This window comes from Falco rusticolus, chromosome 18, assembly GCF_015220075.1.
Source record: "Falco rusticolus isolate bFalRus1 chromosome 18, bFalRus1.pri, whole genome shotgun sequence".
Classification (NCBI taxonomy): Eukaryota; Metazoa; Chordata; class Aves; order Falconiformes; family Falconidae; genus Falco; species Falco rusticolus.
In genome coordinates, this window is record NC_051204.1 from 5718115 (window position 1) to 5745061 (window position 26947).

At 45.4% G+C, this 26947-nt stretch overlaps 1 protein-coding gene across 3 annotated transcripts; it reads right to left on the bottom strand.

Annotated features, from left to right (window-relative positions):
* Nucleotides 1-7707: 7707 nt before the first annotated feature.
* On the bottom strand, nucleotides 7708-19884 carry GOSR2 (golgi SNAP receptor complex member 2). Of its 3 annotated transcripts, XM_037410979.1 has the most exons (7): nucleotides 19794-19884; nucleotides 17042-17106; nucleotides 14239-14347; nucleotides 13010-13142; nucleotides 10027-10167; nucleotides 9790-9945; nucleotides 8050-8137 (listed from the first exon to the last, which is right to left on the bottom strand). In XM_037410979.1, exons 1-6 carry the CDS (start codon nucleotides 19820-19822, stop codon nucleotides 9823-9825), a joined length of 600 nt encoding a protein of 199 aa, XP_037266876.1. In that variant the 5' UTR covers nucleotides 19823-19884; the 3' UTR covers nucleotides 8050-8137; nucleotides 9790-9822. The 3 variants fall into 3 exon arrangements, with proteins under 3 accessions (XP_037266875.1, XP_037266877.1, XP_037266876.1); XM_037410978.1 differs by lacking the exon at nucleotides 9790-9945 and having other exon boundaries at nucleotides 7708-8137; XM_037410980.1 differs by lacking the exons at nucleotides 9790-9945; nucleotides 10027-10167 and having other exon boundaries at nucleotides 7708-8137.
* Nucleotides 19885-26947: the final 7063 nt, after the last annotated feature.

Sequence of the window (26947 nt, forward strand, 5' to 3'; positions counted from 1 at the left end):
CGCATCGTTTTTCTGTTCCCTGCAGTGATTTGGGAGTGATTAACAGGCTGTAAGGATGTAAAACACAAAGATGACCCTCCTCCAGTCAGTTATGATTATTTAAAGTTCCAGTATTGTCTGGCATTGGGCTGTTGGCTCCCTCTGATTCTTTTGTGTTTAGGACTGGACAAGATTTTAGACTATGCCAAGTGGCACCTGCTCCAAGGTGGTGGAGTGAGGACTTTGATGTGACCATCACTGTGGTCACAGCCACATGTTCCTGTGGTAAATCCTCGGTCTCTCTTGCGATGGGCCGACTGTGCAGCGATGGAGCCTTCACCCCCTTCTCTAGAGGCTGGGTGCATCCCTTGCCAGAAGCTGCTGGGATGTAGGGAAATATTGGGCCCTTTTGGCCTGCCAGGGAGGGTTTCAGAACACATGCCTGGGTGACTTCCCCAGCCTGAATTTCTTGGTAGCTCAACAGTGCCTGTGCTCGCTCTGAGCACTCCTGTGGGTGCACCCTGCCTGCTGGCCGTTTCTGCCTTGCCTGAGCTGCCAGCTCTGTGGCAGCAGGACTGGTCTGACTAGAAATGCCTGTGGAAATTTAGGGTAGAAATGGTTGCGTCTGCAGTTGTCACTGGTGACTTGGGAGGGAGGAGAGGAGGCGGCGTTTGCCTTCAGGCACAGATTCCTCTGTGTTGGGGAGCCTGGACACGCTGGAATTCCTTGTTGTTTCTCCCAGTGCCCGCAGCCTGTGCAGTGTCTGATGGGTCTCCCTCGCCTCGATTCCCAGCTGGCTGCAGAGGTGCAGCAGCTCCGCTCACTGGTGAGGGGCACCCACGCTGCTGGTGCACCTCCTGGTCCCACCAGTGGCTCACTCTACACTTCTGCACTGACTTTCTCCCCCCGCAAAGGGTTGAGCTTGCACTGCAGGACACCCTGGTGCTATCTCTGTGCCCCGCTGGGACTGGAGCACAGCAAGGTGCACAGGCCTGTGTGGATCAATGGGGAACCAGATTGCTTCCCATTTGTGGGCTTTGTGTTCCCATGGGCTGTGATCCAGTCAGCACCGCTAGCTCCCTGCAGTTCCCTTTCTCGGGGCCCTCGCTTGCTGGATCCTTGCTGAGTCAGACCCTCCTCCACACCTTGGCAGTCCGGTCTAGGGTGCTCAGCTCCTCTCTGCTTAGCCTTCAGCTGCAGCAGGTGCAGGGCCTTCTGCCACGTCCTGCACTGTCTCTGCTGTTCTCAGCTGCAGGACACAGCACATGCTTGCCCTCAGCAGAGCTGCAGTCCACGGGCACAGGTAAGACATGTCCTTTCTCCATCCTTCCCTCTTCTCCCACCAGTTCCAGAGCACTGAGGAAGGGATAAGCTCCTTCCATCCCCACTCACGTGGCCAAAGCCAGGCCTGCACACAGATTTGTGGGGCAAGGAAACACCAGCTGCAGAAACGCCCCTTCACACTTGTTCTGGAAGGTGAGCAAGCTCCCACTATTGTTTTGCCTTTGGAGTTCAGTGTCCGGCTCCTTTGCCTGTGCTGTGTCAGGAAGACTGGTGGAGAAGAGCTGGGGGGGGGTGGGGACCAGGCTGTCCAGGGACTCTTGCCAGACTATCGCCTTTGTGTTCTAGGTGCACCCCTCGCTTTGCCGCAGTAGTTCAGCCTGAGTTACGCTGTTCAGTTGCATGTGGTGTTTCGTTTGACTCCCCAGGGAACTACCTCCTGCTTCTGAACATCAGGTTCCAGCAGGCGAGACTGCCTGGGGTTACTGAAGGCGGCACGAAGTCTCCTTTTCCTGGCAGATCAGGTTCTGGCCCCAGATCTCAACTGTACAACCAAACCACATTTAAGAAGTCATTTCCCTGTTCCTGGCTTTTAGTCCAGGTTATAACTCATAAAGCCAAAAGCATGGTTTCAGCTTGGAGATCATTTACAAGTGCTTGCTCAGCAATAGGCTGCAAATCAAAGCAGTGGCTGCCTGGGCTGCCCACACAGCTGCAGAACCAAGCGTGTTTCTTTCGAAGCGTTAGCCAAACCGTCCAGACAAGGTGTCTCCTTATGTGGCTCTGACATGCACAGTCCAGAGCAGGTAGATGGAAACAGCCTAATTCCTCTCCGATCCCGTGTCTGGCAAGATCTTCCTGTGCAGAGTTTCCAGCCCTGCTGATGTCTGGGTGCCTCATGGCAGCTGGAGTGATGTTCCCTGGAGTGCACAGGTCACCGTGGGAAGGACTGTGGCTGTCGTGTCTCATCCTTGCTGCTATGATGTCCCTGTCCTGGGAGTGCTGCTGTGAGCCACTGGGATCGTGGGTATCGATCGGCAGCTGCATGGGCAGCCGTGCCTACTGCTCCCAGCTCGCCCCTGGCACTTGGGCTTCAGCGATAGATGGGCACTTGCACGCTCATCCCAGAGCCCTGCCACCAAACCAGGTGCGATCCCAGGCTCTGCAGACAAACAAAGTGCCTGAGGATTCCTGTAGGGCTCTTCCTACGTGCCACCAGCCAGCCCAGCTGCGCCCTCCTCCCTGTCCGTAAAGAGGGGACGCACCATGCCAGCATCTGAGTTGGTCTGGAGGTATGGCGATGGCTGAGGGCAGCAGACCCCCCTTAGCGTGTCCAGCACAACTGATCTCTGGCGACAATGTACCTGCCCTGTATTTTGCGAGTCTGGTATCATTTGAAGTCTAGCGGGTTGTAATTTCTACTGCCCATTTCCAGAACATTGATGACTTACTGTTATTCCCTGGTCCTGTCACTGTTTTATTATTCCCTTCTCCCCACGTCTCTTTTGCTCTTAGCTTTTCACCTTGCTAAACCAAGGTACAAAGATAACCAAGAGTGGTAGAACAGGAGCCAAAGGATTGCCTGGGGAGGAAAAGGGCAGATGACTGCCAAGAATCTACCCAGGACTGCAGCAGCTGGTGCTTGCCAGGTACAGGAGAGCTGGAGTTGGACCAAGGGGCTGGGGGAGGTGGGGGGCTCTGCAGAGGGAAAGGCTTCAGCACCCGCAGGCCTTAGGCAAGACAAAACAGAGCAAGGCAGGAGCACCCTCTGCAGAGCAGCTATCAAAGCTGTTACAGTTACTGCGGGAACACAGTACCTCACCTTTGGCTTGCGCTCCAGCTCACAAAGAGGTGAGACATTCAATATTGTTATATAGTCATGGCGGTGTTACCAGTGGGTCTGGTTTATGCGAAAGGTGGTGGTGATTTTTAACACCTATCTGTTCTAATCATGCATGATCAGGTTAACATTTGGAACCAGTATACATATATAGGCACACCTAAGTTTTGGTTACTAGACCAGTATAAACATCCTCTAGTACTTATCTGTACTATCTTCTTTCTAAATTAATTCTGTCCCACCCAATCATAATGTCTTACTGTCTCTCCCTCCAATCTGCGTATACCTCAGCCACATTTCACTCTGGTTTTAACTGCCACAATACTGACCACACTTAGCCTTAGTCTTTGTTTTATACCCTCCTAGATTTCTACACATGCAGTCACACAAAGCACACTGCTGAAGCAACACTATTTCTAGGCTTGAGCTGCTGCTTATCATATTGAAATCCTTCAGGGGACCACCCTCGAAGATAAACTGTGAAGACCTGTCTCAGCAGACTGCCAAAGGCTGATCTGATCTATGTATCTAGTTTATACCTACATCACTAGATGACTTTGTAACTTTTTGCATTCTTTGCTGGCTATTTTCTGATTTAGTAAGTGTTTCGTAGCTGTGGGCAACTTGGATTACTGCAAAACAAAACATAAATGAAAGAGAAAGATAATCTAACCCCTTGATCTCACATTTGAAATCCACAAACTCTTTATCAACAGCTACATTTTGCTTTCCAAGCTTTTCCTGTGCTATCCTTAATTAGAACCTAGAAAGAAGGTTGTGCAGGACACTGGGATTCCAGCCCCCACCTGCAGTTACCAGGTACAAGGCAGGAGAGGGGAAGGACTGGTCCCTCTCCAAAGTGGGAGCAGCCAGAGCACACCCAGGTCCTGGATGTCTTCCCTGCGGCAGCGCAGCTCCCCAGGCACCCAGCTGCCTCCTACCCAGCCAGCCCAGTCCACCACCATTTCTACCTCCCTTCTGAGCCACCACCAGTTCCAGGGCCATGGAAGCCTGCCACGTCACCACCAGTCTCACCAGTGATTCCATCACCAGGAGTGCCTGGTCTGGAGCCAGGTCACACGCTCTCCCCCACCTGACCCCAGTGCAGTGGGACGTGCTTCCTACTGAGACACAGACTGGGCTACTCCACAGCACCCGTGACCTTCTCCCTGGTGGTACCTTCTTTGCAGAACCCTCCTCCTCTCTCCAGCCATTCCCAGTAAACTGGAAAATTCACTTCCCATCTTTTTCATTGCACTTTCTCCCGCCATATGCAGGACCTTCCTGGTGTATGCCTCCTCATGTGTTTCCCCCTTGAGGTGCAGCATCTGCCACCACACGCCTTCCTTTGGGCAAAAACTGGGAGGCTGGTGGAGGACAGACTGCCATCGAGTCACCTCCTTTTAATGTCCGCATCCCTTCGGCAGGTAGCTTTGTTTCCTTTTGCTACCAATGCATTTATGCAAGCCCTTTTTCTGCCTCACTAGTTTCGATGGCAGCTGAGCTCTGGCTTTGACCCTGGAGTAACATCTGTCCTTTCCTCGGCAGACAGCTGACCTCTGCTTCCACATGCTGTGAGCCAGCCTCCTGCCTTACCTGCCTCAATGCTTAGAATATTGGAATTTGTCCAGCTTGTTTAAGTATTTGACATTTTACATGTCAGTCAAGGTAAAAAACTTCATTTTGGCTGAAAAATCTTTATTCACGTAACACATCACATGAATCGCATCATGTCCCACCCTTACCCCTTTATGTATAAAATACTGGTAAAAAGTTTTTTTCCAGAGGCAAGTTAATTTCCACAGTGTCCTCTCGTGAGAGAGCAGTTCATCCCACAGCTGGAATGCTTGCTGCGCCACAGAAGCAAAGCAGCTCTGCTGAAGGAAACGCAGTCTTTCGTAAGAAAGGGAACGTTACAGAGATCTGTAGCAGCAACATGTGTAAAGCCACCAAGGTTTCAGCTCTGCCTCATTTCATGTTCGCAGGGATCTTGATCCTACCTGTGCTTCTACTGTGGCACACTGCAGTGGCAGAGGCTTTGAGGGTTTTGCACTAACCATCTGACACAGCGCAAGATGCTCTTATAAATCATGTTGGACTTCACATGTAGTACAAATTTGTTTGACGTTGCACATCATCAGACTCAGTTACCCAAGTGGTTCCTTCAAGCCCCACATCTCACCTTTAGACATAGCAAACAACAAGGACACTTTGCTTACAAAAGGGAAAACAGCCTACACAAGAACAAGGAGACTCTAAAAGGGCAAAATAAACGAACAGAGAAACATGTATTAAAATGCCAAGCTAGTCTCAAAACCAGGAAAAAAAATCCAGTTCCAATTATTTTATGGCTCTGACCACAAGCCAAAAAAGGAAATAAATTGGCTGGAGTCCCACCTCAGTGTTAAGACAAACCCTGCTACATCAGGTCACAACTATATAAACTTTAAACACCATCAAATGACATCCTTTAAACACTAAACCATAAAGGTGTAAAACCAAGGTGGAATTGGACCAGTTTATCAGAACAGAAAAAGATTTGCTAGGGATCCCTTACAAGGTGCCCAACTGATCTCACAGCTGCGTAGTATGCTAAATCTGTCAGATTCCATATTTAAGATAAATTTAAAGATAAATTTAGATTTAAGATTTAAAGATACAGCAAGATAGATGATCTATCACTGCAGACTTCCTCTTTTCCTTTCAATTCCCTTGTCCCTCGGGCTCAAATGAAAACCAATGCTGTACCTGGCCAGCCAATGTATTTCCTTAGGAAAGCCAAGCTGACTGAGGAACACAAAGAGCACGGAACACTTCAGAAGTGTCAAACACATCGAGAAGCACAAGACAGACAGCCAGAAGGCATGCAGCACACAGGATATTCAACAAGCACGCAGGATATTCAACAAGCACGCAGGATATTCAACAAGCACGCAGGATATTCAACAAGCACACAGGATATTCAACAAGCACACAGGCTTTCCTGCCTTCGTCTGCTGCCTGATAGGACTATCTAGGCATCGACAGCACCCTGGCCTCCACTGCTGCGCCCGCCGTGCAGCCGACCAGCGCTCTGGCCGCTGCCTCGCCTCCTGCCCTGGGTTCCCAGTACAAAGCTGACTGGCCTGTGACAGCTGATCAGGCTGGGTACTCGCATCTGGGCTTTAAAGCTCTGCCAAAGCACTCAAGTCCGTAACTACTTCAGTTATGCAATGGTAAAACAAGCACAGCTAAAAGCCTGTTTCACTTGCCTTATTAACCAGAACTCATTTTTTACAGTTATTAATACCATTTCTCCAAGTTTGCAACAGGCTATGTAATAAAAGCTTACTGCAGCGAAGACAGAATGCAGAACTTGTAAATCTTACAAATTAAAAGACCCACAACCATTCCAGACAGAAAAAGAATGAGGAATTGCCAGCATTATGCCACACCATCTGAATCTGTCTGACAGTCCTGTGCCACTGTCAGACACCTGGAAACGCTCCAGACTGGTACACAAATCGGGATGGGAATGTACCTGAAGGCTGACTGAAACGGATGATACCCAAAAATCTCAGGATGGCCACTCTGAACAGAGCCCCCCCAGTCTGCAGGGAAAGGAGTACCGCATTTAAACAACGAGGCATTTCGTAACTGGTAATGTTTAAATGTGGATAGGTATCTACAACCAAGGAGATATGTCAAAGCTGGCCATCACCTCTGTGAGGTGATAGGCATGAGCATGTCTTTCACAGTAATTCTACAAAGGATAACGCAAATAACACCCTTCCCAAGGATGAGGGATGTTTACCATCCCAAGGCACGTAATTTCAGGAGACTTTAACAACAACTGATTTTAACTGAAAGGTCTATTGCCCTGATCCCCCTGTTATTCTGAATGTAAAGAACAGCAGAGAGAGCCCATTCCAGCTCCATGAACATAAAAATCACAAATCTGAACCTGAGCACAGCGAATACTTGCCCGCTTCATGGATTCAAAACCCATCAGCTACAGAGCACAAAACCCCAGCCAACCACCTCAAAAAAACAAATACACCAAGCCATGATGTGCACTAGCATTAAAAATGTCAGTTTAGTTTTCAGAGGCTGGAGTTGGTACCAGGCACAGTGAGATGACACAGGCGTCGTGCATCGGACTGAAAGCAGGTAGAAGTACAGTGTTCAGCTTCCACTGGGAAGCAGCGGGGCATAAAAAGGTACCAAAACATAACTCAGATGAGATGAGAAACATTTCAACCTGAAACGGGAAGATTTGGGCTGGTTAATACTGTATGTGTAAACAAAAAAGCTAGCTGAGGTTATAACCATGCTTTAAGACCCTTCCCTCACAAACCCTTCTCCCTCCAACTGAAACAGTGAGTTTGCAGATGGGGACCCTTCGCTTCCCCCCTCTTTTTGCACACTTACTCCGCACGAGTGTGCCTACAAACAATGCAAAATTCTCCTCAGTGGCCTTCTTCCATTGCAAAATGCAGTCATCAGGGTCACTGTCTAGCTAGCACAGGAAAGGCTCACTACATCTTACGCTCTGCCTTTGCATCCTCTTATCCCTACCTACCCAAAAGGACATTCCAACCTCACAAAAACAGCTGGGCAAAATTTTCACTTCTGCTTCCTATTTTACCAGATTCTTAAACTTGCAGACAGTAAGGTGAGAGCAGTAAAGGCTACAGTTATTTTTATAGGGCCATTCTCCCCAGGGAAATGAGATTCCCTGCATGCTTTCCACATGACATGTGGCTGAGAGTGATTTGTAAACTCTGAAGTTCACAGGAGGGGCTCATCCAAAGCAGCACTCGGAGGAAAGTACAGTTTGGAGGACAGTCCGTCTTGCTCCAAAAGACGGATCTCCTCTGGCAATAGTTCAGTAGCTCATGTCAGATACTGCACGACGAGAAACATAATTACACAAGTCAAAATCATTCCCCCAATCATGAAGTATTTATCTTGCAAGGCTCGCTTCTCAATCAGCCGCATTACTGTATTGGATAAGCCCAACATGTTGGCAACGTCCAGGATCTTCTTGTGAGTACCCTAAGAACAAAAAGACAGCAAAGAAACTATTAACCTCACGGTCCAACACTTCTTATTCCACAGTCCAAGAACATTTCATCATGAGTGGCAAGTGATGAATCCTAATCAATGGAACTTGCTATCGGCCAACACTTCCTACAAGTTAAGAAGAGATGGCCACAGGACCCTGGAAATAGGTGGATGATGAGACTAATTAATTCACACACATGAACAGGAGTGTGGTTACAAAACAATTAGTCTGGAAAGAGACCCATGAAAGCGGCTCAGAGAAAAAGCACTCCCTACAGAGGCATTAAGAGTTTTTCTGGTACCTTTTAAGATAAGGGTCTAATAAAGGCTTGAAGCCTCTTGATCAGACAACCTTTCCTGCAGACCCTCCCACCCGCTGACGTACAGCGGTCACCAACAACAGATTGAAAAGGAGGTCCAGAAACAGGGGGAGGTCCAGGCATATAAAAGTGTAATTAATGCAATTTCAAGAAATCCAGAGAAGCACTAAACAAAGACTGCAGGTGCACTGCAGGCAGGCCCACACCTTGGTTTTGTTTCACTGCTGAAGCAGTTGGTATTATTAAGAATGTGGATCCCACCACATGACAGATAAACAGAGTGAGCTGCAGAACTGGAGGTACCCGGACATGAGCAGTGCAGCAGGAATGATTCTGCTTCATTTCAGGGCAACGTTCAAAGGAAACCATATGAAATACAGGCACAGAGAGGTACTGTGGGCACTGTTCGGAAGTGGATACCATCCCATTCGTACTTCAGAACAAAAGAAAACCTTGCTTGGAGAAAAGAAACCAAAATAGGAAGCTTTAAAATGAAAGCAAACAATAGGCAAGTGAAGACCCTTCAGTTCTTATAGTCCGTGGAATAATGGAATTGTACAACTAGAACAGTTAAAGCCGTGCAACCATTTGGGAATACTTGGTTCATACTTGTCTATTTATACCCAATACCCAAGAAGTTACACAGAACAGCATGCTTCCAAATTAACCCATTTATCTTTGTAAGATGTCTTTATGCTAGCTGCTTCTGCCAGATCTGTCATCAGGCAACAGTCTTTGATAGTTTCAGAAAAGCTAGGCTAAGGGGACAAGGAACATGAACAGATGTTTTCTCATCTGGAGTGAGAAGAAATATCCCCCTGAAAACATAAGAACATGATGCTCCCAAAAACACCAAGAGACTATCAGTAGCAGTGGGCATAGACTCACTAACAACTTTACTATTACAGTTCTGACCCGAAGTATGCTTGACTTGCTACAAGCTGGCAGCTGAGACAAGGCACACTGACATTTGCAGAAGGCCCATCATGATCTAATAGGAATCCAGGCACATTACTGCAATCGTAACTAGCGAAAGAAGCAAGACAGGACTATTGACTACAACGAGAAGTAGTATTTCCTCTCCATCTCTTTGAAGCAGCATGCCCTGCAAGTGTTCCTTCATCTTATTTGCCAGCCGTGGTTAAGTTCTCCTGACTTACGATGTATGCACTGCCTTTTGTCGCTGCTCTGAGTGATGTCCATCTGAGTCAACGTCTATCTGCAAGCTAGCTATTACTTCCCATTCTTCACTTTAAAAAAAACCCAAAACCCAAACAAAATGTAGGAGAATAAAACATAACATTCAGCACACCAGATACTAACCAACAGGCAGGTGAAGACTGCTAGGTCATCCAGCTACAAAAAGAGCTTAAAGATGTTCCTAGTAAGATGATAAAATGTTAAGATTGCAGGTTTAGTTAAAATGGAGTTTGGGCCCTTCCCAGCATTCTCAGCTTGAAGCACTGTAGTGAAACAAACCTGTGTATTTATTTTACTTAGCCTGGTCATCACAAACACAGAAAAATGTGGGGTCTTTTTGGTAAAAAATGATGCCCCCACCTTCAATGTCACTCTCTGGTCCCTCAGCCCCTGAAGGATGTTGGTCCCACTGCCAATAAGATCATCCATGCCACGATGGGCATTCTGGAGGGATTCATTAAACTGTAATGTTTCGTCGATCGGTATGGTGGTGTCAGAGTCCTGTAGGGGAAACGCAGGGTCTTGGTTACCTTGCCTGCTCACTCATACTGCCCACACATAAGTTAGATCCAGAAAAAGAACATGCAGAAACAAATGTGGCAAAAGCGTGACAGGACTTGAAGGATTATGTTTTAAACATTTTTTCATAAGGGTATTAAACAAGGATATTAAACACAACATTAATATTTGAGTAAAAAAGTAATTTAGAGAAGCCTACAGGAAGCAAGCCAAAAGGCAAAGTTGATCAGCTGTTCAACTGCAGTTAGATCTCAAAGGATAAAAAATTAGATTAAAAGCAGATAATTTTTCATAATCTCAGTTTATGATATATGTAGGAAAGGGTATTACAAGAGAGAACATCAAAACTAACAGAAGGTGTTTAACAAGGAGTCATTTGATTATTGCAAGTGAAAGACGTTTGGAAGACTTTAATATCACATTTCTAAGTGACAAAAGGCCTGCAAAACACAGTGTCTGGGAGACTACATTCTGTGAATTCACAACATGGTGCAAATTTCTTCTAGTGAAGGCAAACAGCCATGAACCTAGTTCCCTGACGGTCTGACTCATTCAACACCCAAGGCCTTATCTAAAAAACAAATTACAAATAAGTAAAGTTTTTCCAGAGAAGATGCATTAGCTCAACCAGAAGCTATGGATCTTGAAATGGAAATAACTGGATTTTGTAATCTGGACTGCACAAGAGGTCAGAGGATGTGATCACTTCTGTCTTTCAAAGGCCTCCAGTTTAATCTTCTCTGGACACCATTCCATCGAGAAAGTCAAGATAATAGCTCGTCCTTTTACGAACAGGAATCATGACATTGGTAAGAGGCAAGTGTGGAAACACTGGCTTACCTGCTTCCATGTGCTCAGAACAAGAACTATCAAAATGTAGAATTCTTATTTAGGGCAGAAGATGGTTAATACCCTACATCTGACTATCAGCTGTAGGTTACAAGCATGTAGGATCACCAAACTTGCTTTGAGTAGACTCTGGGGATTGTTTTAAAAAAAGTGTCAATATGGGAATGACATGTACAATCCAGTGTCAGATGTTATCCTGCCTAGGCAAGTATTCTGCTTACTGTAAAATGAAGAATAAAGGACAGACCTGTCAGCAATTGTAGGGTCAAAGTCACTGGATGAAGAAGCTGTGACAGCATACACATCCCTCTGAGCAAATGTTAATGACGCACTAAGGTTGAAACAAGTGTCTTGTCTTACATGAGTTTGCAGAACAGAAGCACTTGGATTTGCAGCTGAATGGCTATTACTCGAAATATTATTAAACTTCAAATCAGCAGGGATTCCATTTCCTGTACAAGGAGCTTGTAGGGGTTGGTTGTTTATTTTTTGTACACCACCAGGTAGCAAGAAAAATATCAAAGTAGATTTTTGACCCTCCTCACAAGGAGACTAGATAGCATCATATTCTTCATTTGCTGTTAGGGGGTTTCTCCAGAATGACACAAAGGAAGGCTTTAAAGATAAAGACCATATTTATCTCCGAATCAAGCAAAACGTTCAGAACACTGCTACAGCTTTCAAAAGTTGGTATGTATGTTACAGTGACTTACTCAGGATGTTTACATGCTCAGCTGACATTTCCCTTTAATAGAATAGAGTAGTATATAAACAGAAACTGTGTAAACTTCTAACCAAAACAGACAGGCCATAAACTGACAAATAAATCATCATATTCCTATTAAAAGGTCCTTCTACCCTAAAAGTCACATTTTTGTAATGAATTAAAAGAAATACAATATAACCACGCTTTTTTTGTTTCATCCTGAGACACCTTTCAACATCTAACGGAGAAAAAAAAAATTCACCATTTATTTTGCATCTGCAAGCCTGCTACTGCTTTTCAGAACTGTTCCCCTTACACGTTTTATATCTGTGCAAGAAGTTTTCCTTTAGGAAAAATTCTTCATATTTGCAGAGGAACACAATGGTGTTTTGAAAATAAGTTTCAAATTTCAGTGTTCCTCTGAAGTCAACTCTTGTTTATAATTTTGAAAATGCTAGCTGCCATCCTTCCGTTAGGCTTTGGGAAGTGCACTGAACTCCCCAAGTCTCAAAAAAACCAGGACCGCTCACATTCATTCTTTCCCTAACAGTGAATGACAACACAGATAATGAACATTAGGTTATATGCCTTTAACAAAAAAGAAAAAAAAAGAAAAAACCCACCAAACAAAATCTAAAACAAACGAAAAAGCCTAGCTTTTGGGTTACAAAAAGGTGAAATCTGAAAGCAGACCTACATTATTCAGAGCAAAATTCCTCTAGGAACTTGCACTGGGGGGACTTCCCAGCAGAGGATCTAAGAATTAACAAGAACAGGTGGAAACACATTCCTGTTACTAAAAACTTTTGAATCATTTATAGGTAAAAAGCAAGGGTTTTTTTCCCAGCTGTGTGATTTATATTTGAACAAATTAAAGCTTGCTGACATCTACTGACAGTAGGGTGTATAAAAGCCAGACATTTTACAAATCTCATGATTTGACAAAGACTTTTGACACAAATCCAAGTAAAATGTATACTTTGGTACCTACCTCATTCATCCTTTTGCAAAACTGCTATATAAATTCAGGCAGAGCTGCACTGGATAAAATAGGAACAGCAGTTTCTGGAGCCTTTTACTACTACTTCTTAATAGCCCTATTTTTCCTCATGAGAGAGTTGTTCTTTTTCAACACATATTGTTATTCTTTTCTATCAGTACTCTGCATCTCACAGCAGCAATCGGAGAGCCATCCTTTCATCTTGCCTGAAACTACTCTGAAAGACTATGTCTCCTAGAAGACAGAGAACTAAAATAAAGAATATTTACATTAGTAGTGAATGTACGTGCAAGCAACTCTTCTCGCTGTCGCTCCTGCTGCTCCCGGATGTAACGGCGATGTTGAAAGTTCCTCAGAGCTGTCTGCAGATGCTGAACATCATACTTCAGCTGGTCAACTCGGCTAGAAAAAAATCAACAACAGGAAGACATTCCCAGGGATAAAAATAGAATTCTTTTCCAGCATTTTTTTTGTATGAACAATGAAGCATTATAAATTAACAGTGACAAATACTAAAGACTGAAGGGTTCTACTTATCTAGAACATAAAGGTAATTCAATTTTAGGCGTCTATTCAGACCTATATGTTCCATGCCTTGTTTTTCTACTAAACAGGTGATTATTTAACTGGAGGCTAATGACAGAATGTGAAGCACAATTCTTGAGCTCTCTTGGACATTCTACCCCACGACTAGTTTTTTCAGGAGTTATATATGTATATATTCCTCATTTACCACAGATTTGGAAAGATAGTAGGATTCTATGACCTCCATTCACATAAAAGGTTATGCTTTCAAGTTTCATTAATTAGCACCACGGTCTTAAGTTTGAGTTTTTATTATAAGGAGCTTAAAACTCAGCCGGCAATACAGGAGATGCCTCCATTAAGCTAAAAAACAAGTAATGTCCAGAACTCCGTTGTCAACGATGAAATGACTGATTACTATGAAGAAAGCCTAGATGACTATTTCAGATATTGACCTCTATGGTACAGGTGACATGAAATCCATCCCTAGCATCTACAAAGACATTCTGGGACTAAACATTAATGGTAGAGTCACAGAATGAATAAGAACAGGAAGTCCCAAGGTCTCTGATCCAACCTGCTGCTCAAACCAGCACTCACTTTAGGAACTTCCTTGTTTTCGTCACCAACATCTAGGAAAACGTTCCAGAGAAAATGACACCAACTGAAGTAATTTTACTCCTTACCTACACAAATGCCATATAGAGTAGAAAATTTTTTAAAGCATTCAAGTGCCATGTTCTGCTCATCTCAGAAAAGAGCCATTAATCCAGGTCCATCACCCCTCTGTGGTTAAACGCAGGAAAGTGGTTTTGCCTCTGTGCCTCAATTTTGCTACTATAGAGCACAAAGGTAAGTTATGCAAGGTATAAATGTTTCTCACTCAAATCAAAAGGCAAACAGCTTCAATAAATTTAATGAAAATAATTACAAAGATTACACTACACTATCATAGCAAAGAAGGTGAACTTACAGTTTAGCATTCTGCCGCTTACTGGGAGGTTCTTTGCTGGACAGGATTTCCAGACGTTCCAAGTTGCTGAATATATTGTCTATTCTTGCCTGAATCTCATTTTCTACTACTGCAAGGAAATAAAAATGTAATTTGGTTTGAATTAAAGAACTGCAATCTGAGTGATGGTAAAAGCTCAAAAGCATTCAAACCAGTATTTAAAACCCAACAGATACAAATCCTTACTGGATTAAAAAATAAATAAATCGGATAACTGAGAACATATAATGAAAAGCCACTTCTTTAACTGAGTCATAAGAGACTCTTAAGTTTCCCTTCTCCTCTGAGAAGGGAGCTAGAAAAGCCCCTGCTCTTTCAAGGTATCTGAGCCTTTCCCCACCAGCTCCATGTATTAGGATTTAAAGCTCCCACACTCCCCCTGCAGCCCCTTCCTGTTCCCTCGGCAGGATTTGCTCACGCAGGCTAATAGCCAAGATGATTCTCACAACAACGGCGATTCAAACCTCTGAAAACTGTTAACGCAGAGTTAATAATATACATCATCCATACCTATAGCAGGGGAAACTAACAGAGCATGGGAAGGATTCAGAGTTGACAGGAATTGGCAGACTGGACAGACTGCTCAGAAAGACATGGCCAAAACAGGGCTGAAGCCCTTCCAAGTGGGAAAACAAGGCCACAAAGAACTGCCTCTGTAATCATTTACATTGCCGTTGCTTCTGATAACCTGCATAGAAACAGCAGAGGGGCAACAGTACACGCCACAAAGTCATAAACACTTTAATGAGGTGGATACTGATACAACTTACTGTAGTAGTCGTACAGCAAAACTCAGTACGAGCCACAACCCCTTCCTCATTTGACAACCACGTTTTCTAACCATGTCACAATCCAGCATTTCACAACTTAGAATTGCACAAAAGGGGGAAAGACAGGAGGCACTATTAATTGTCTGACATTCTTGTGTTCAAAGAGGGTGAGCTGTAAGGCTGAAGGCACGCACCCTCCAGAGCACATCCAGACTCTGAGTATAGAGGACAGAAGCATCGTCACGTCTGCGCAGCCATGAGGACAGTCCTGAAGTCTCAGACTGCCGTGGTCAGACAGCAGAAATAATCACCAAGTCCTACAGACACCTCTGTAAAGTTCTTACTTTGCATTTAGACTGAAGAGGTATACAGGAAAGCATTACTAACCAACTTCTAACTACTCCACAGTACCGCAGGACTTTCCAGAAAATCACATGCAGCAGAATCCAGGAAAACAAACAGCACACGCAACCCCTTTTCTTTGCCCTTCGATCTCACAGAGTAACTAACTCACGTATATAGACACAACTCAATCGAATCATCCCAATTCATCTCTCCATCATTTGGTACAGCTAAACTTAACAGAAAAGCAACCAAGAGAGCAGACAGGTAATTACGTCAGCTTTTGCTAGTCCGAACAACAGTATTACTACCTTGATCATCTTACACTTTTCTCAGCAAGAAAAGATTATTTGCCCAAAGTCGGAAAAGGAAAGCTGCAATAGAAAGTCTGATTTCCTGGCTCCCATTCCTGCTCTTCAGCCAAGAGATAATCCTTTTCCCCATAAATTCTGCAATAATATCTAGAGCACATATCTGTATCTTTACATATATAGACAAACAGTACATTCATTTATTGACTGTATGAGATGGCACATAATCCTATCTCTTGAAATGGTCTCAAGTAGCAGAGGCAAGATGGAAAATTACACTAATTTTCAAGAGGTTCCAAAATCACATCCAGTGAACAGCAGTCCGGAAAGTCTACACAAGCCATTATTTTTTGATAGCAAAATTATCATGGCCCTTTCTACAGTGAAATCATGCTTCACAAATACATTTAGGGTAACAGAAGTCAGCAAACGTCAATGCAGTGTCCTTTCACTTCAGAAGCTCCTGATGAGGCCCATTAGCAATTACTCACACGGTAATTAAGGCTTCAAACACAGGTCCAAAATACATTTGCCAATCCTGCACTGGGGTAAAAAGTCCTGTCAAAATATATCATTTTATTACAGTCATTTTATTACCACGGGGTTATAGTCCAAATTTACTGAAGCAATTTCAGACTTAACTGTCCTACATATTTCTCACAAGCCGATGGAATTACAGGTTCTGACTCTGATGCACGCAGAAACTATCAGAACCACCCTGCTTAAATTCCTGCACACCAAATCACATGCATTTTCCCCAGAAACTGGACTAAGCATCTTTTGGGGAAGACTGCCAATTAGTGGATGCTTAAGGAATAGCAAAATAACAGGACAGATAGACAATCACAAGTCTCAGTTTTCTGAGCTTCTAAAAAACTGGCCCGGTGATGTTCTGAATCTGCAGTTCTGTCCACACCAGTGTGTTCTTGATACCTCCACAAATGCATCAACGTGGAGGTTTTTAACCCGTTTATGTTGAAGGCCTCCACAGTACAGCCTGACAATGAGTTCCAAAAACTATCTTGCATTCCCACACCAAGACATTGTAGAAGCATGTACAGTAAAAGTTATTTGTCAATTAAAGAATTAAAACTGAGAGATGATTTGAAATAAATCCTTTTTCTGTCTTTTCCACTCTGTCCTTCATATAAAACATCACCTTATTGAAGTGAAATAGTAAAATAATTTTAATGCATTCCAAATCAGTGATGTGTCTCACCAGCTGATCACAATGACTAAAGAGCCATTTTGTTCTAGTAAGACAAAGCACAAAAGGTTAAAGTAACAAGCTAAATCAAATCAGTACTGAAGTGGGACTTTTATTACTGATTAATTACTTACAGTGTACTGACTCCTTGTCTGAAGTCTCCAGGCGCCCCATGTAAGACTGGACCTCGTGGACTTGCCTATCAAGAGACAGAGTAAATTAACAGGAGAAGTCAGTTACCAGCTATAAAACAAATAATTTTTCAATACCTCACTTTTCAGCTTCTTTTACTTAAAAGTACTTTTTAGAACAAAATAGGAATCAGCTACATGGTATTCAGTGTGTACAGCCCATCACTGAACACAAAAAAACAACTAAATTTTTCAGTATGAAGAAAGCTGTACTTTCACTTAATATGCACAGACAAAATAACTTTCAGTTTAAAACCAACAATCAAGGTGAAAGGGCTTTTCTTCTTCAAAGCTTTCCAGTCCAGTTCTAGGCTCCTTTTTGTATTTATAACCTGACCTGCCATTAGAATCTACCTACTCCGAGACAACCACGGAGACAAGATTTCAGATTCACAGCAGGAACTCACAAGCGATAAGCACAGCAGAGGCAAAATCTGACTGGGAGAAGAGCTGGTAAAAGTGAGACCTTAATAATAGATCTGCGGTGAAATACTACCTACATACACCACTCAAGTCAAGAGTGCTGATGAGACACCATACCTTTATGTCATGGCATAAACAGGTAGTACACATCTTCAACACTAAACAGAGGTTTTGTCCCTCCCTTCTCAAAAAGAAAACAGAAGCACTGGCAAAGGCTCAGAGAAGGACAATAAAGATTATTAAAGTACCAAACAGCTTTTATACAAGAAACAGTTGTTCAGTCTGGACTGGAGATGATAGCAGGGAGATATCCTAGAGCACAAAAGACGGTGAATAAGGAATGATTTTCACTGTCTTTTACAACATATGAATTACAGAAACATCAAATGAAATTACAAGCTTAAAATTGAAGAGAAGGAACTCCTGTTGCTGGACAAAGAGTGGCAAAAGAAAACAACAAAAAAGCAACAACAAACCCCAGACACTGACAGTTGTTAAATTCTTCTGCTTCAAGAACCCCAACGACTCACGTTTCTGGGAGACTGGGACAGTATTCAACAAAAGCATTGTGCATGTTTGCCCATTTTTTACTGTTTCCTAGAGCTCTGCAGTTAGGCAATGCTGCGCACACACTGGGACAGGCAGACCTCTGGTCATACCTGGTGTGAACAATCTCACAGCAGCTGGGATTCAGACTTCAAGTTACAAAAACACCATGACCATTTTTCAAAACATTTTAAGAGATCATAATTTTGGTCACATTAGTGACTCTTTTTCTGGTGTATGTACCATTTGATAACTACAGCACAAACGTTTATAAAGCCAGATCTCTGAAACCAGGTTACCTGACAGAGTAATACAACACTTACTCTTCAGTTATTACATGAGACTTTTTAATAACTATCAGGGCTATCTTCCAAATCATGACACTGTGCTGCTAAGGAGATCACCGAGTATGTCATAAGCCCTGCATTACTTGGAATTAACTAGAGAGCAAATTCAACATCCAGTATCTTGCAACCCATACTTGTTCTATAGTTCTGTTTTCAGTTTCCCTAGGACGCCCCTAACAGCCTGAGACTTGCGTTGCTCTTAAAATGCCTGTTTAGAATCCCAGGCGTAGGAGGCAAATCAGACCATGTGCAACAGGCTCAGAAAAACTACCTCGCACTCACCAGGACTCTTCCCAGGCCAGAAAATACAGTAAGTCTGAGGAAAAGGTGGGAGGAGTTTAAAACTTCAGGGTATCCCCAGACTGACAGCAAACTGCAACAAAACCAGAACTCGGTGACTACAATCCCCAGAGAACCTGCGGGTGCCCCATCCCTGGAAGTGTCCAAGGTCAGGCTGTATGGCGCTTGGAGCAACCTGGTCCGGCGATAGATGTCCCTGACCGCGGCTGAGGATGGACCGGGTGGTCTCTCAAGGTGCTTCCAACCCATTTTATGATTGCAAAATAAGGCAATATGGAAACAGGAACAAGACAAGATTATTCCCCTTATCAATAAGTTACTATTACGGGTATGCATTTCTAGGTCAAGAGCAGGATTGTCCGCTCCTCCCTACAGGGTCACTCTGTATCTTTATTCAAGGAGGGTCGCTTACCACAGCACCTCCTTCAACAGAGCTCAACAAAGAACCCCGTTACCACAAAAAATCGAAATATTTGGATTAACTGTCTCCTTCGACCTCCTTCCCACAAGTTACTCTGTATCACCCAGAGCTGCAAGATTTTTCACCTTATTTTGCAATTTCCATACCACTTCCACCTCATGGGATCAGCATTATCAGCAAAACGGAGCGGTTTTACCGTCAGGGAATCACACGTTTCCTGAGGTCGTTTAAATTGTGTCTGCTAACCATCTCAAAACCCCTGCTGCCATAAAGCCCCTGCTAAATTACTACGCCTTACACGTACGTACACCGAATAAAACATAAGCACTGGTTTCCAGCGGCCACTTGCAATGCGGAGCTGTAGGAGCCCGAGGCGAGCAGGCCCGGCTCGCCTGCGCACTGACGTGGCCGGCAGCCGCTGGGCCCGGCCCCCCCGGCCAGGCCTTTACCTGCACGGCTGACAGCCCCAGGCAGCGCCCCGCCGCGCCAGCCGCGACTTCTGGGGTGTTTTTTCACAGGGAAAAGCTCCGGAAGGGCGCTGCGAGCGCGGCGGGCCCAGCAGTGTCCGCCCTCCCCCTACACCCCCGCAAAGTCCGCGGCCGGGCCCGGCTTCCCGCGGGGGCTCAGCGCCCTGCAGCCGCCCCGTCACCCCACGCACTTGTTGGTCTGGTGGTAGAGCCCCTCCATCGCGGCGCCGTGGCCCTCCCGGCCCCGCTCCGCCGCCCACGTCGCCGCCGTCCGCTTCCGGCCCCGCCGACTTCCGCTTCCGCCGGCCGCGGCCACTTCCCGCCGCCGCCTCCTGCTCAGGCGCCTGCGCTGCCGCGAGGGGGCGCTGCCGCCCCGCCGGGGCGGGGGCCGTGGCCGGGCTCCCGGGCTGTGTGGGCGGGGCTCGCGCCGTTGGCCTCCGCCTGGCACCGGCCGGGTCGCCCCGGTGGCCGCGTCAAGCGGGGGTTGCGCCTGGCCCGCGCCCGGCCTCGTGGCCTCCGCACCCCCTCCCCCCCTCCCGGAGAGCGGCGCGGCCGGAGGGCGCCCGAGCCGGGCCACGGCTCCCGCGGGGGGGGGTTGGGTGTCCCGCGGAAGTGCCCCCGGCCAGGCTGGACGGGGCTTGAGCGACCCGGTGGAGCAGATGTCCCTTCCACTGCGCGGGGTTTGGGCTGGGTGACCTTGGAAGGCCCCTCCAACCCAACCCGGCTGCCCGCAGTGCGAAGGAGCCCCGCGCTCGGTGCGGGTGGCGGCTGCCGGGGCTACCCTCGGCCACGCGAACTGCGACCGCTCCGCAGCGTCACGTCACGGGACGGTTGGAGCTGAGGGGACCTTACAGCACATCTAGTGCCAGCCCAGCCCCCTGCTGGAATTCTGTGGTTGCCGAGGCCCCCTCTAAGTACCAGAGGCCACTCTGAGGTCTCCCCAGAGCCTTCCCCAGGCTGAAGGATCCCAGCTCTCTCAGCCTGTCCGCACAGGAGAGGTGCTCCAGCCCCGATCATCTTCATGGCCTCCTCTGGACCTGCTCGAGCAGGTCCCTGTCTATCGTACACCGAGTGCCCCAGAGCTGAGCACAGTGCTCCCGGGGGGGGGTCTCTAGAAGTCTGGTCATCTCTAGAAGTCATGGTGACTAGTGCACATGGAGATGCAGACACTGAGCGGGAAGTGAAACGTACCCTACGTCTCAGCAACCCTTCCAAAAGAGCTATTCCAGCTCTTTGACCACCATTACCACCTTGTCTGAATCTTGCCTAGCTGTCCCGTTCAGTCTTTCCTTTCCATAAAACTGCTTTTAACTCCAAAGGTTTGTTCACAAGTGGTCGTGGTCAGCTCACAGCATCCATTGTGCAAACAGCTTTCTTTTCTTAATAATCCTGGGTTTTTCCGCTTACCTTCAGCTGCACTACATTCCCTACGACATTCACCTACCCATTCACCGTGTAGCAGCAGGTTCCTCTGTCATTTTTTCCAGGGCTGGCAGTTCAGGCCATGCTCTGGGGCTGCATGAAAGGCTGCTTCCAGTTAGCTCATCTGTGCTCAGTTGTTTCAACCAGGTAATCTTGAAGCCACCGCTGCTTCCTGTATGTGCTGGACTACAAAATCTAACATGTTTTATGGTCATAGTCTGCTGAGCCACCTGAACTCCTGCAACCTTTTAACTGTGTAGGAGAACCAAGGAGTACGTGGAGTATCAAAAAAAGGGTAGTCACTGAGCATCATACAGGTATACATGAGTGAAATAACCACATATTTTTAATTAATGAGAGATTCTTGTTCCTATGGATCCATCCCTGGCATCTTAAATTGATGCGTGAAACTTTCTTTGTCTGCCCTGCCCTGCCATGCAGCAGGTCTGGCAAATTATTATCCCCTGGATGTCTAATAGTAACTTGAGCCACAGAAATCACATCAGCCTAAGAATAAACAGTGTATCAATAAAAAACATTAACTGCAGCAGTAAAAAATACATTCACTCCTCGTTCTTTGCTCTCCCTTATTTGAGTAGTTATACCCTGTTTTCAAATATTTTCTGGCAATAGGGAGGTTGAATGAAAATAGATGCTGGGATTTCCCTCCTGGCCAGGGCTTTAAGAAGTATCACAAGAGTTCTGATGAAGTGGCAAGCACTGAAATACAAAACTGAATTTCTGTTCTTTTGTGAAGAAATTGATTTTTGCCAGAGACAACATGCTGCAACCAAGCATCTGTTCTTGTTAGACTTCAGGTCCTTCCAGGAGGAGTCCTTCAGCAAATTGGCTCGTTTAGACACAACAGCCAGGAGCATGGAGAGTAAAAAAAAGGGGGTTGTTCAAGGAAAGCCTCTGTATTGTAAACAGGATAAAAGGGGATGGAGAGAGTCACTTATCACTGTCTAATGTGTCCCCAGGTCATTCCTGTGTAGCACCTACTGGAGAAAAAGGATTTCATATGCACCGCAGTCTTAGAAACCCCAAGCCAACTGGTGGGGATTGTCTCTATCAAACAATCTGCAGACATCATGTGCATTCAACAGCAGCCTTCAAACCCCCATTGGTGCATTCCCCATTGCTCTCCCCTGGCTTGTAGTTTAAAGCCTTGCAGCACCAAAAGGAAAGCTTGTAGGGTCTCCTTTGTTCTGTCTGCAGCAGCCCATTTTCCCCTCACAGCTACAGGACTTTGTTCTGTCTCCAAAAAAAAAAAAAAAACACCCAACCTTGACGCTCTTTTTAAAACCAGAGCCTAATAATGTGTCTCCCTGTTTCTCTAAGCATGATCCCAACAGGCATAGAAACTCTTCCCCCCCCACCTACACCCTCCCTCCCTCTCTTTTTCAGGCACAGAAAGTATTCCTAAGCTCTTTGCATGCTTTCTTGATACTAATAACTGTGGCTTTAAAAACAAAGGAGTGCCGAACCTGAGGGCATGCCGCAGAGGCAAGACATTTAGATGAATGCTTGATGGAGACTCCTCACTTAGTCCAGCTGCAGGCCATGGGGCTGCATGTCCCAGCTCTGACAGACTCCCTTACACAAGCCAGACCTCACAGCACGCCTCTCAGCATTTTGAGGCTGTAGAAGTGGAGAAAAAGAGAAGAGGAGACATGACAAGAATGTCGGAGACTCATCTATCAAATTTCTGGGCCTGCTGGATGATGTGCTGGACCCAGGTTTTCCTGGGCTGTAAGTTTTTTAAAGACACATTGCACCTTCCTTTTCATCTTCCCAAATTAAGAACATTTCTGCACTACTGTCACAGTCAGGTTTGAGACTGCTCTGTGGCTACAAGCGTCACAAATGCATGGGCCATCATTGCCTTCTTCATAAACGTACCGGGTAAAGGGATACAGCAAGGATGGGGAAGGTCAGGCCAATGGAAAAAGCAGTCAAGCAACACCTCTACCATTTCACTACCTCCCTCCCTTCTGCAGTGATGCCAGGCAAATATGATAGAAATAGACACCAAAGGGAAAAAAAAATTACCCAGTGGTGAGAAATACTGCAGCATTCCCCAGCCTTAGGGATCTTTGAGACACAAGTGGCTGGAGGTTTGGAGAATATCCTGGGCAAGTATGTTTGCCTCATAGTTTTATCTTTCCCTGGGTGAGATCCACAAATGACTGCTGGAGGTAAAGTACTGACCTGCATGGATTTTTGGTACCTGCACCGCGCTGGGTATGTTTGGTACCTCTGCGCTTCCATTGCAGTATAATGTGTTATATTATCATAGTAACGAATTAAGTCCTCCATGCAGGACTGAGTTCCTTGTGCCTTTTCCCTGCCAATCGTGTCTCTGTTTAACCTTATCAACAAAATTCAGGAAACAGGAATAAAGAACCTCCTCCAACAAAGCCAAGGAGGCAGAAGGGGCAAGAAATGACATTGCATTCCCCAGTCAACAAACAGATGAAATTACAATAATCCTGCCAAGAAGTGTAGCACCGTACATCCATTTGCCCAGCATCAGGAACATGTTAGGAGCCTCAACTGCCTTCTACTGGGATGGCATTCCCCCTTAATCCCAAATCCCATCGCAATCTGTGTGTCCAGTCCTTCAAAGCTCTGGCTTTGCAAATCTGAATTTATTTACTGGGCAGCCCTGTTTGATACATAAGTGTATTAGGACAGATTCTGTTTTGTGCTAATGCAGCCCTGAGGTGTATGCATAATTTAAGACTTACATAGGAAAATCTTAAAATATGTGACCAAAACTGTGTGCTGTTATCCTGATTTCCCAGGGGTCAGTCTCTCTGAAATGTATCAGGTTAAGAATTCCATCAGAGCTAGACAAAATCATCAGCTGCTTTGGAAAATTTTAGGCGCAGGTCTTTTATGTGCTCCTCTTTTCCACTGAATAAACACCCATTTGCTAGATCCAATTTTGGCAAACCAATCCAGATAACCGTACTGCTTTGTTCATTATTGTAATAGGTTAATTCTGAATTGCATTCCAAGTCAGATCTGGATGTCAATCCGCCTCACGCTCACATTTTGTCAATATGGGGGAATCTCAAAATAAATAAAAAAATAATGTGAAAAATTTTTTCATCCATGTTTCATCAACTGGATAAGCAGGCATAAATAGATGGACATGCCAGACTAACTCTCCGTGCTTCTCACATGCTGGACTGGATGCTCCAGGGGCTGTGATGTGTTTGTTGTTAAAACAGCCTGACACAAAGAGGCCCCGGGAGCTGCATGCATCCACAGGATAGATGTCTTCTTCTGTCAATCCAGCTGGAGCCCCCCAAGAGGGAAAACTGGATTGTCTGTATGGGTGAGGGGAGGGTGGGGAGAGTCCTCTGAAGAATGTCATAGAGGAATTTTCCTAAAACCTTCTCCAGTAATCTGAACAAAACTTTGCCACGTCTTTTGCCATTAACAGAGGCCAGGAGAAAGTGTGAGGACTGAATGCAGATGTAAAAGATACAATTCACCGTTCAGTCCAGCCTGGTAGCTCCCATGCCAGTGTGTCTGTAGTAGCCAGCTTGATGGGGTGTTGCTCAGACAGGGTGTAATTACAACAGCATGGTGCTTTACAGGCCATTTTCCAATCCCCAAGTAAGACTGATGCTTTACTCAGAGGGGTCCCAGGAGTTTCTTATAGCCCAGTAAACTATGGACTGTAGTGGCCTTCAGGGATGTACAGCTTAGGGTCCAGACAGGGATCTCTTCAGGGGGCTTTCTTTCTACCAAGTCTGCACTCATCATCCAACACACGCTGCTATAAAGAAAATCTAGCCTTAACACTGAATTTTCTGCTGCTTTTGCAAACTTTCTCCTTGAGAATTTAGTTTTGCCATCTTCTCACAAGATGGTTTTGGTACCTGTACGTAACATAAACCATGTTTCTTTGGGGCTGGAAGGTACCTGAAAAGGGATGGAGAAGTAGATTGCCTTTCATTAACTTTTATGTTCTTTAAGAGCAAGACACACATCACAGGCTGAGAAGCATTGTTTGCATCATTGTGGTTCAGCCTCCTCAACAGTACAAGTGGACCAGGCACTGATGCAGGCAGCTGGAGCTGCAGGTGACCTCACGTGGAACTGAGGTCACTCCACTGGTGTGGTGGCATTTATCCCCTTGCCAGGATGTCTGGAGGGAGAGGGAAGGTGCCACAGCAGGAGATGTTAGACTGCCTGTCCCATCACTGTTTGAGATGTTATCTCCAGTGATTAGCCTGGCCTTGCTGTACTGCTCTGTTTGCTGTCCTGAGCTATCTGTCAATTTGCCACTTCTATTTCAAATTCAAAGAAGGGCTTGTTTTTCCTAAAGCTTATCTGCTTTTTCTGACTAGACTGGATGGTCTAATCACAAAAAAATCTACCTCCAGCAGCCAGCCTTGCACCTCTCACTTTACAGTTCAGTCTTCTTCCAGGTTCAGTTGCTTTTGCCCACTCTAGTCATTGACAGCACTGGCAGCAGGATTTTATTTGCCCCAGTACAAGGCACACTGACAATAATGAATACGATCTTCAAAATTACATCTACCAGTCTTCCCTGTTTTAATGACATGGCTTTATTTTAATGCTCCTTCAAGTTTTCCAACACCATTCCGGTGACCCAAGCATCACGGTGCACCTAGGTGCAGCACGGTGCCGCTGCTGGGTCTCTGAGGAGTGGCACAAGAGCTCCAGGATTCATTGCACTCTGTAAGCAATTTTGGATTGCCCATGTCAGGAGGAATCCCTAACCACTTTAGTCCATGGTAAACCAATGTCTTATGAGACTACCCAGGGGTGCTTCCCATGGCTGGGGCAGCTCTGCTGACAGTAAGCAATATGCCCAGCAAGCTAATCTGACCATGAAGTACAAGATGTTGGCATCTGTGGAGGAAGTAGGAGGGCTGAATATGAAACGTGACCAACACGTCATGAAGAGATTAATTTTTTTAACATGTGTTTTTATCGTTTTTTCTTCCTGGTTTTGGAAAAGTATCTGAAATTCAAGATCATTTTCTGTTGGCCATATCCATCACTGAATGGGTGGTAGCTTACTGTCCCTGTGGATCTGAGTTTCCCAGGATATAGTTTTAACTTATAGTTTTAAAAGGATGATTTGAGAAATTACAAACATTATATACTATTATATACTATAATTCTATAATATTATAAAACTGTGTTGGTAACAGGCATTCACAACTTATCTCTCTCTCCCCAGTCACAGACCTTTCTGCATCACTTCCCTGCAACCTTCAAACCAGATAAGTTCTTTGTTCACAGCAAGTGATGCAATGTCAACCTGTCTCCATTGATGGGGAAAGGCTCTGGTGCATTTCCACCTGCCAAGACTCTTCTCCCCAGCATCCATATCACGAGCTGGCTGGGCTTGCTTCCCCAAGCCCACTTCACTTTCCTGCTACAGCTGTTATAAGACACATGTTTTTTTGAGCATTTCAGATGCCACAAGTTTCACTTCCATGATTATGAGCTAAAACTAGAAATATGTATTTTTAGGGAATCTTTATACTAGAAAGGAAAATATCATTTTCATTGCAAATTATGAGGTTAATTCCTCTGGCCTGTGCCAGGTAAGGTGATCTCTCTGCATGTTAAACCCCATTATTTTCAGCTGTAAGGCTGAACACAAGGATGCTCTCATAGTCTCCACTTCTCTGAATCACTAACCGTCTGCCTGAAATGAGACAGAAGAAAAGAAGAAGGAAAACTGGCATCATTCTGTAATTACCAGCCACACCACTCTTAGCAAGGAGAGCTCTGTTTGCCAAGCCCACCCTAATGACGGTGTGCTGGCCCTGAGCGCCTGACACTCAGCCCGGTACAGGTTTCCCTCCTCCTGACCAGGATTGCTTTCATGTATCTACAGCAGCATCAGGTCCATCCCTACGTTGTG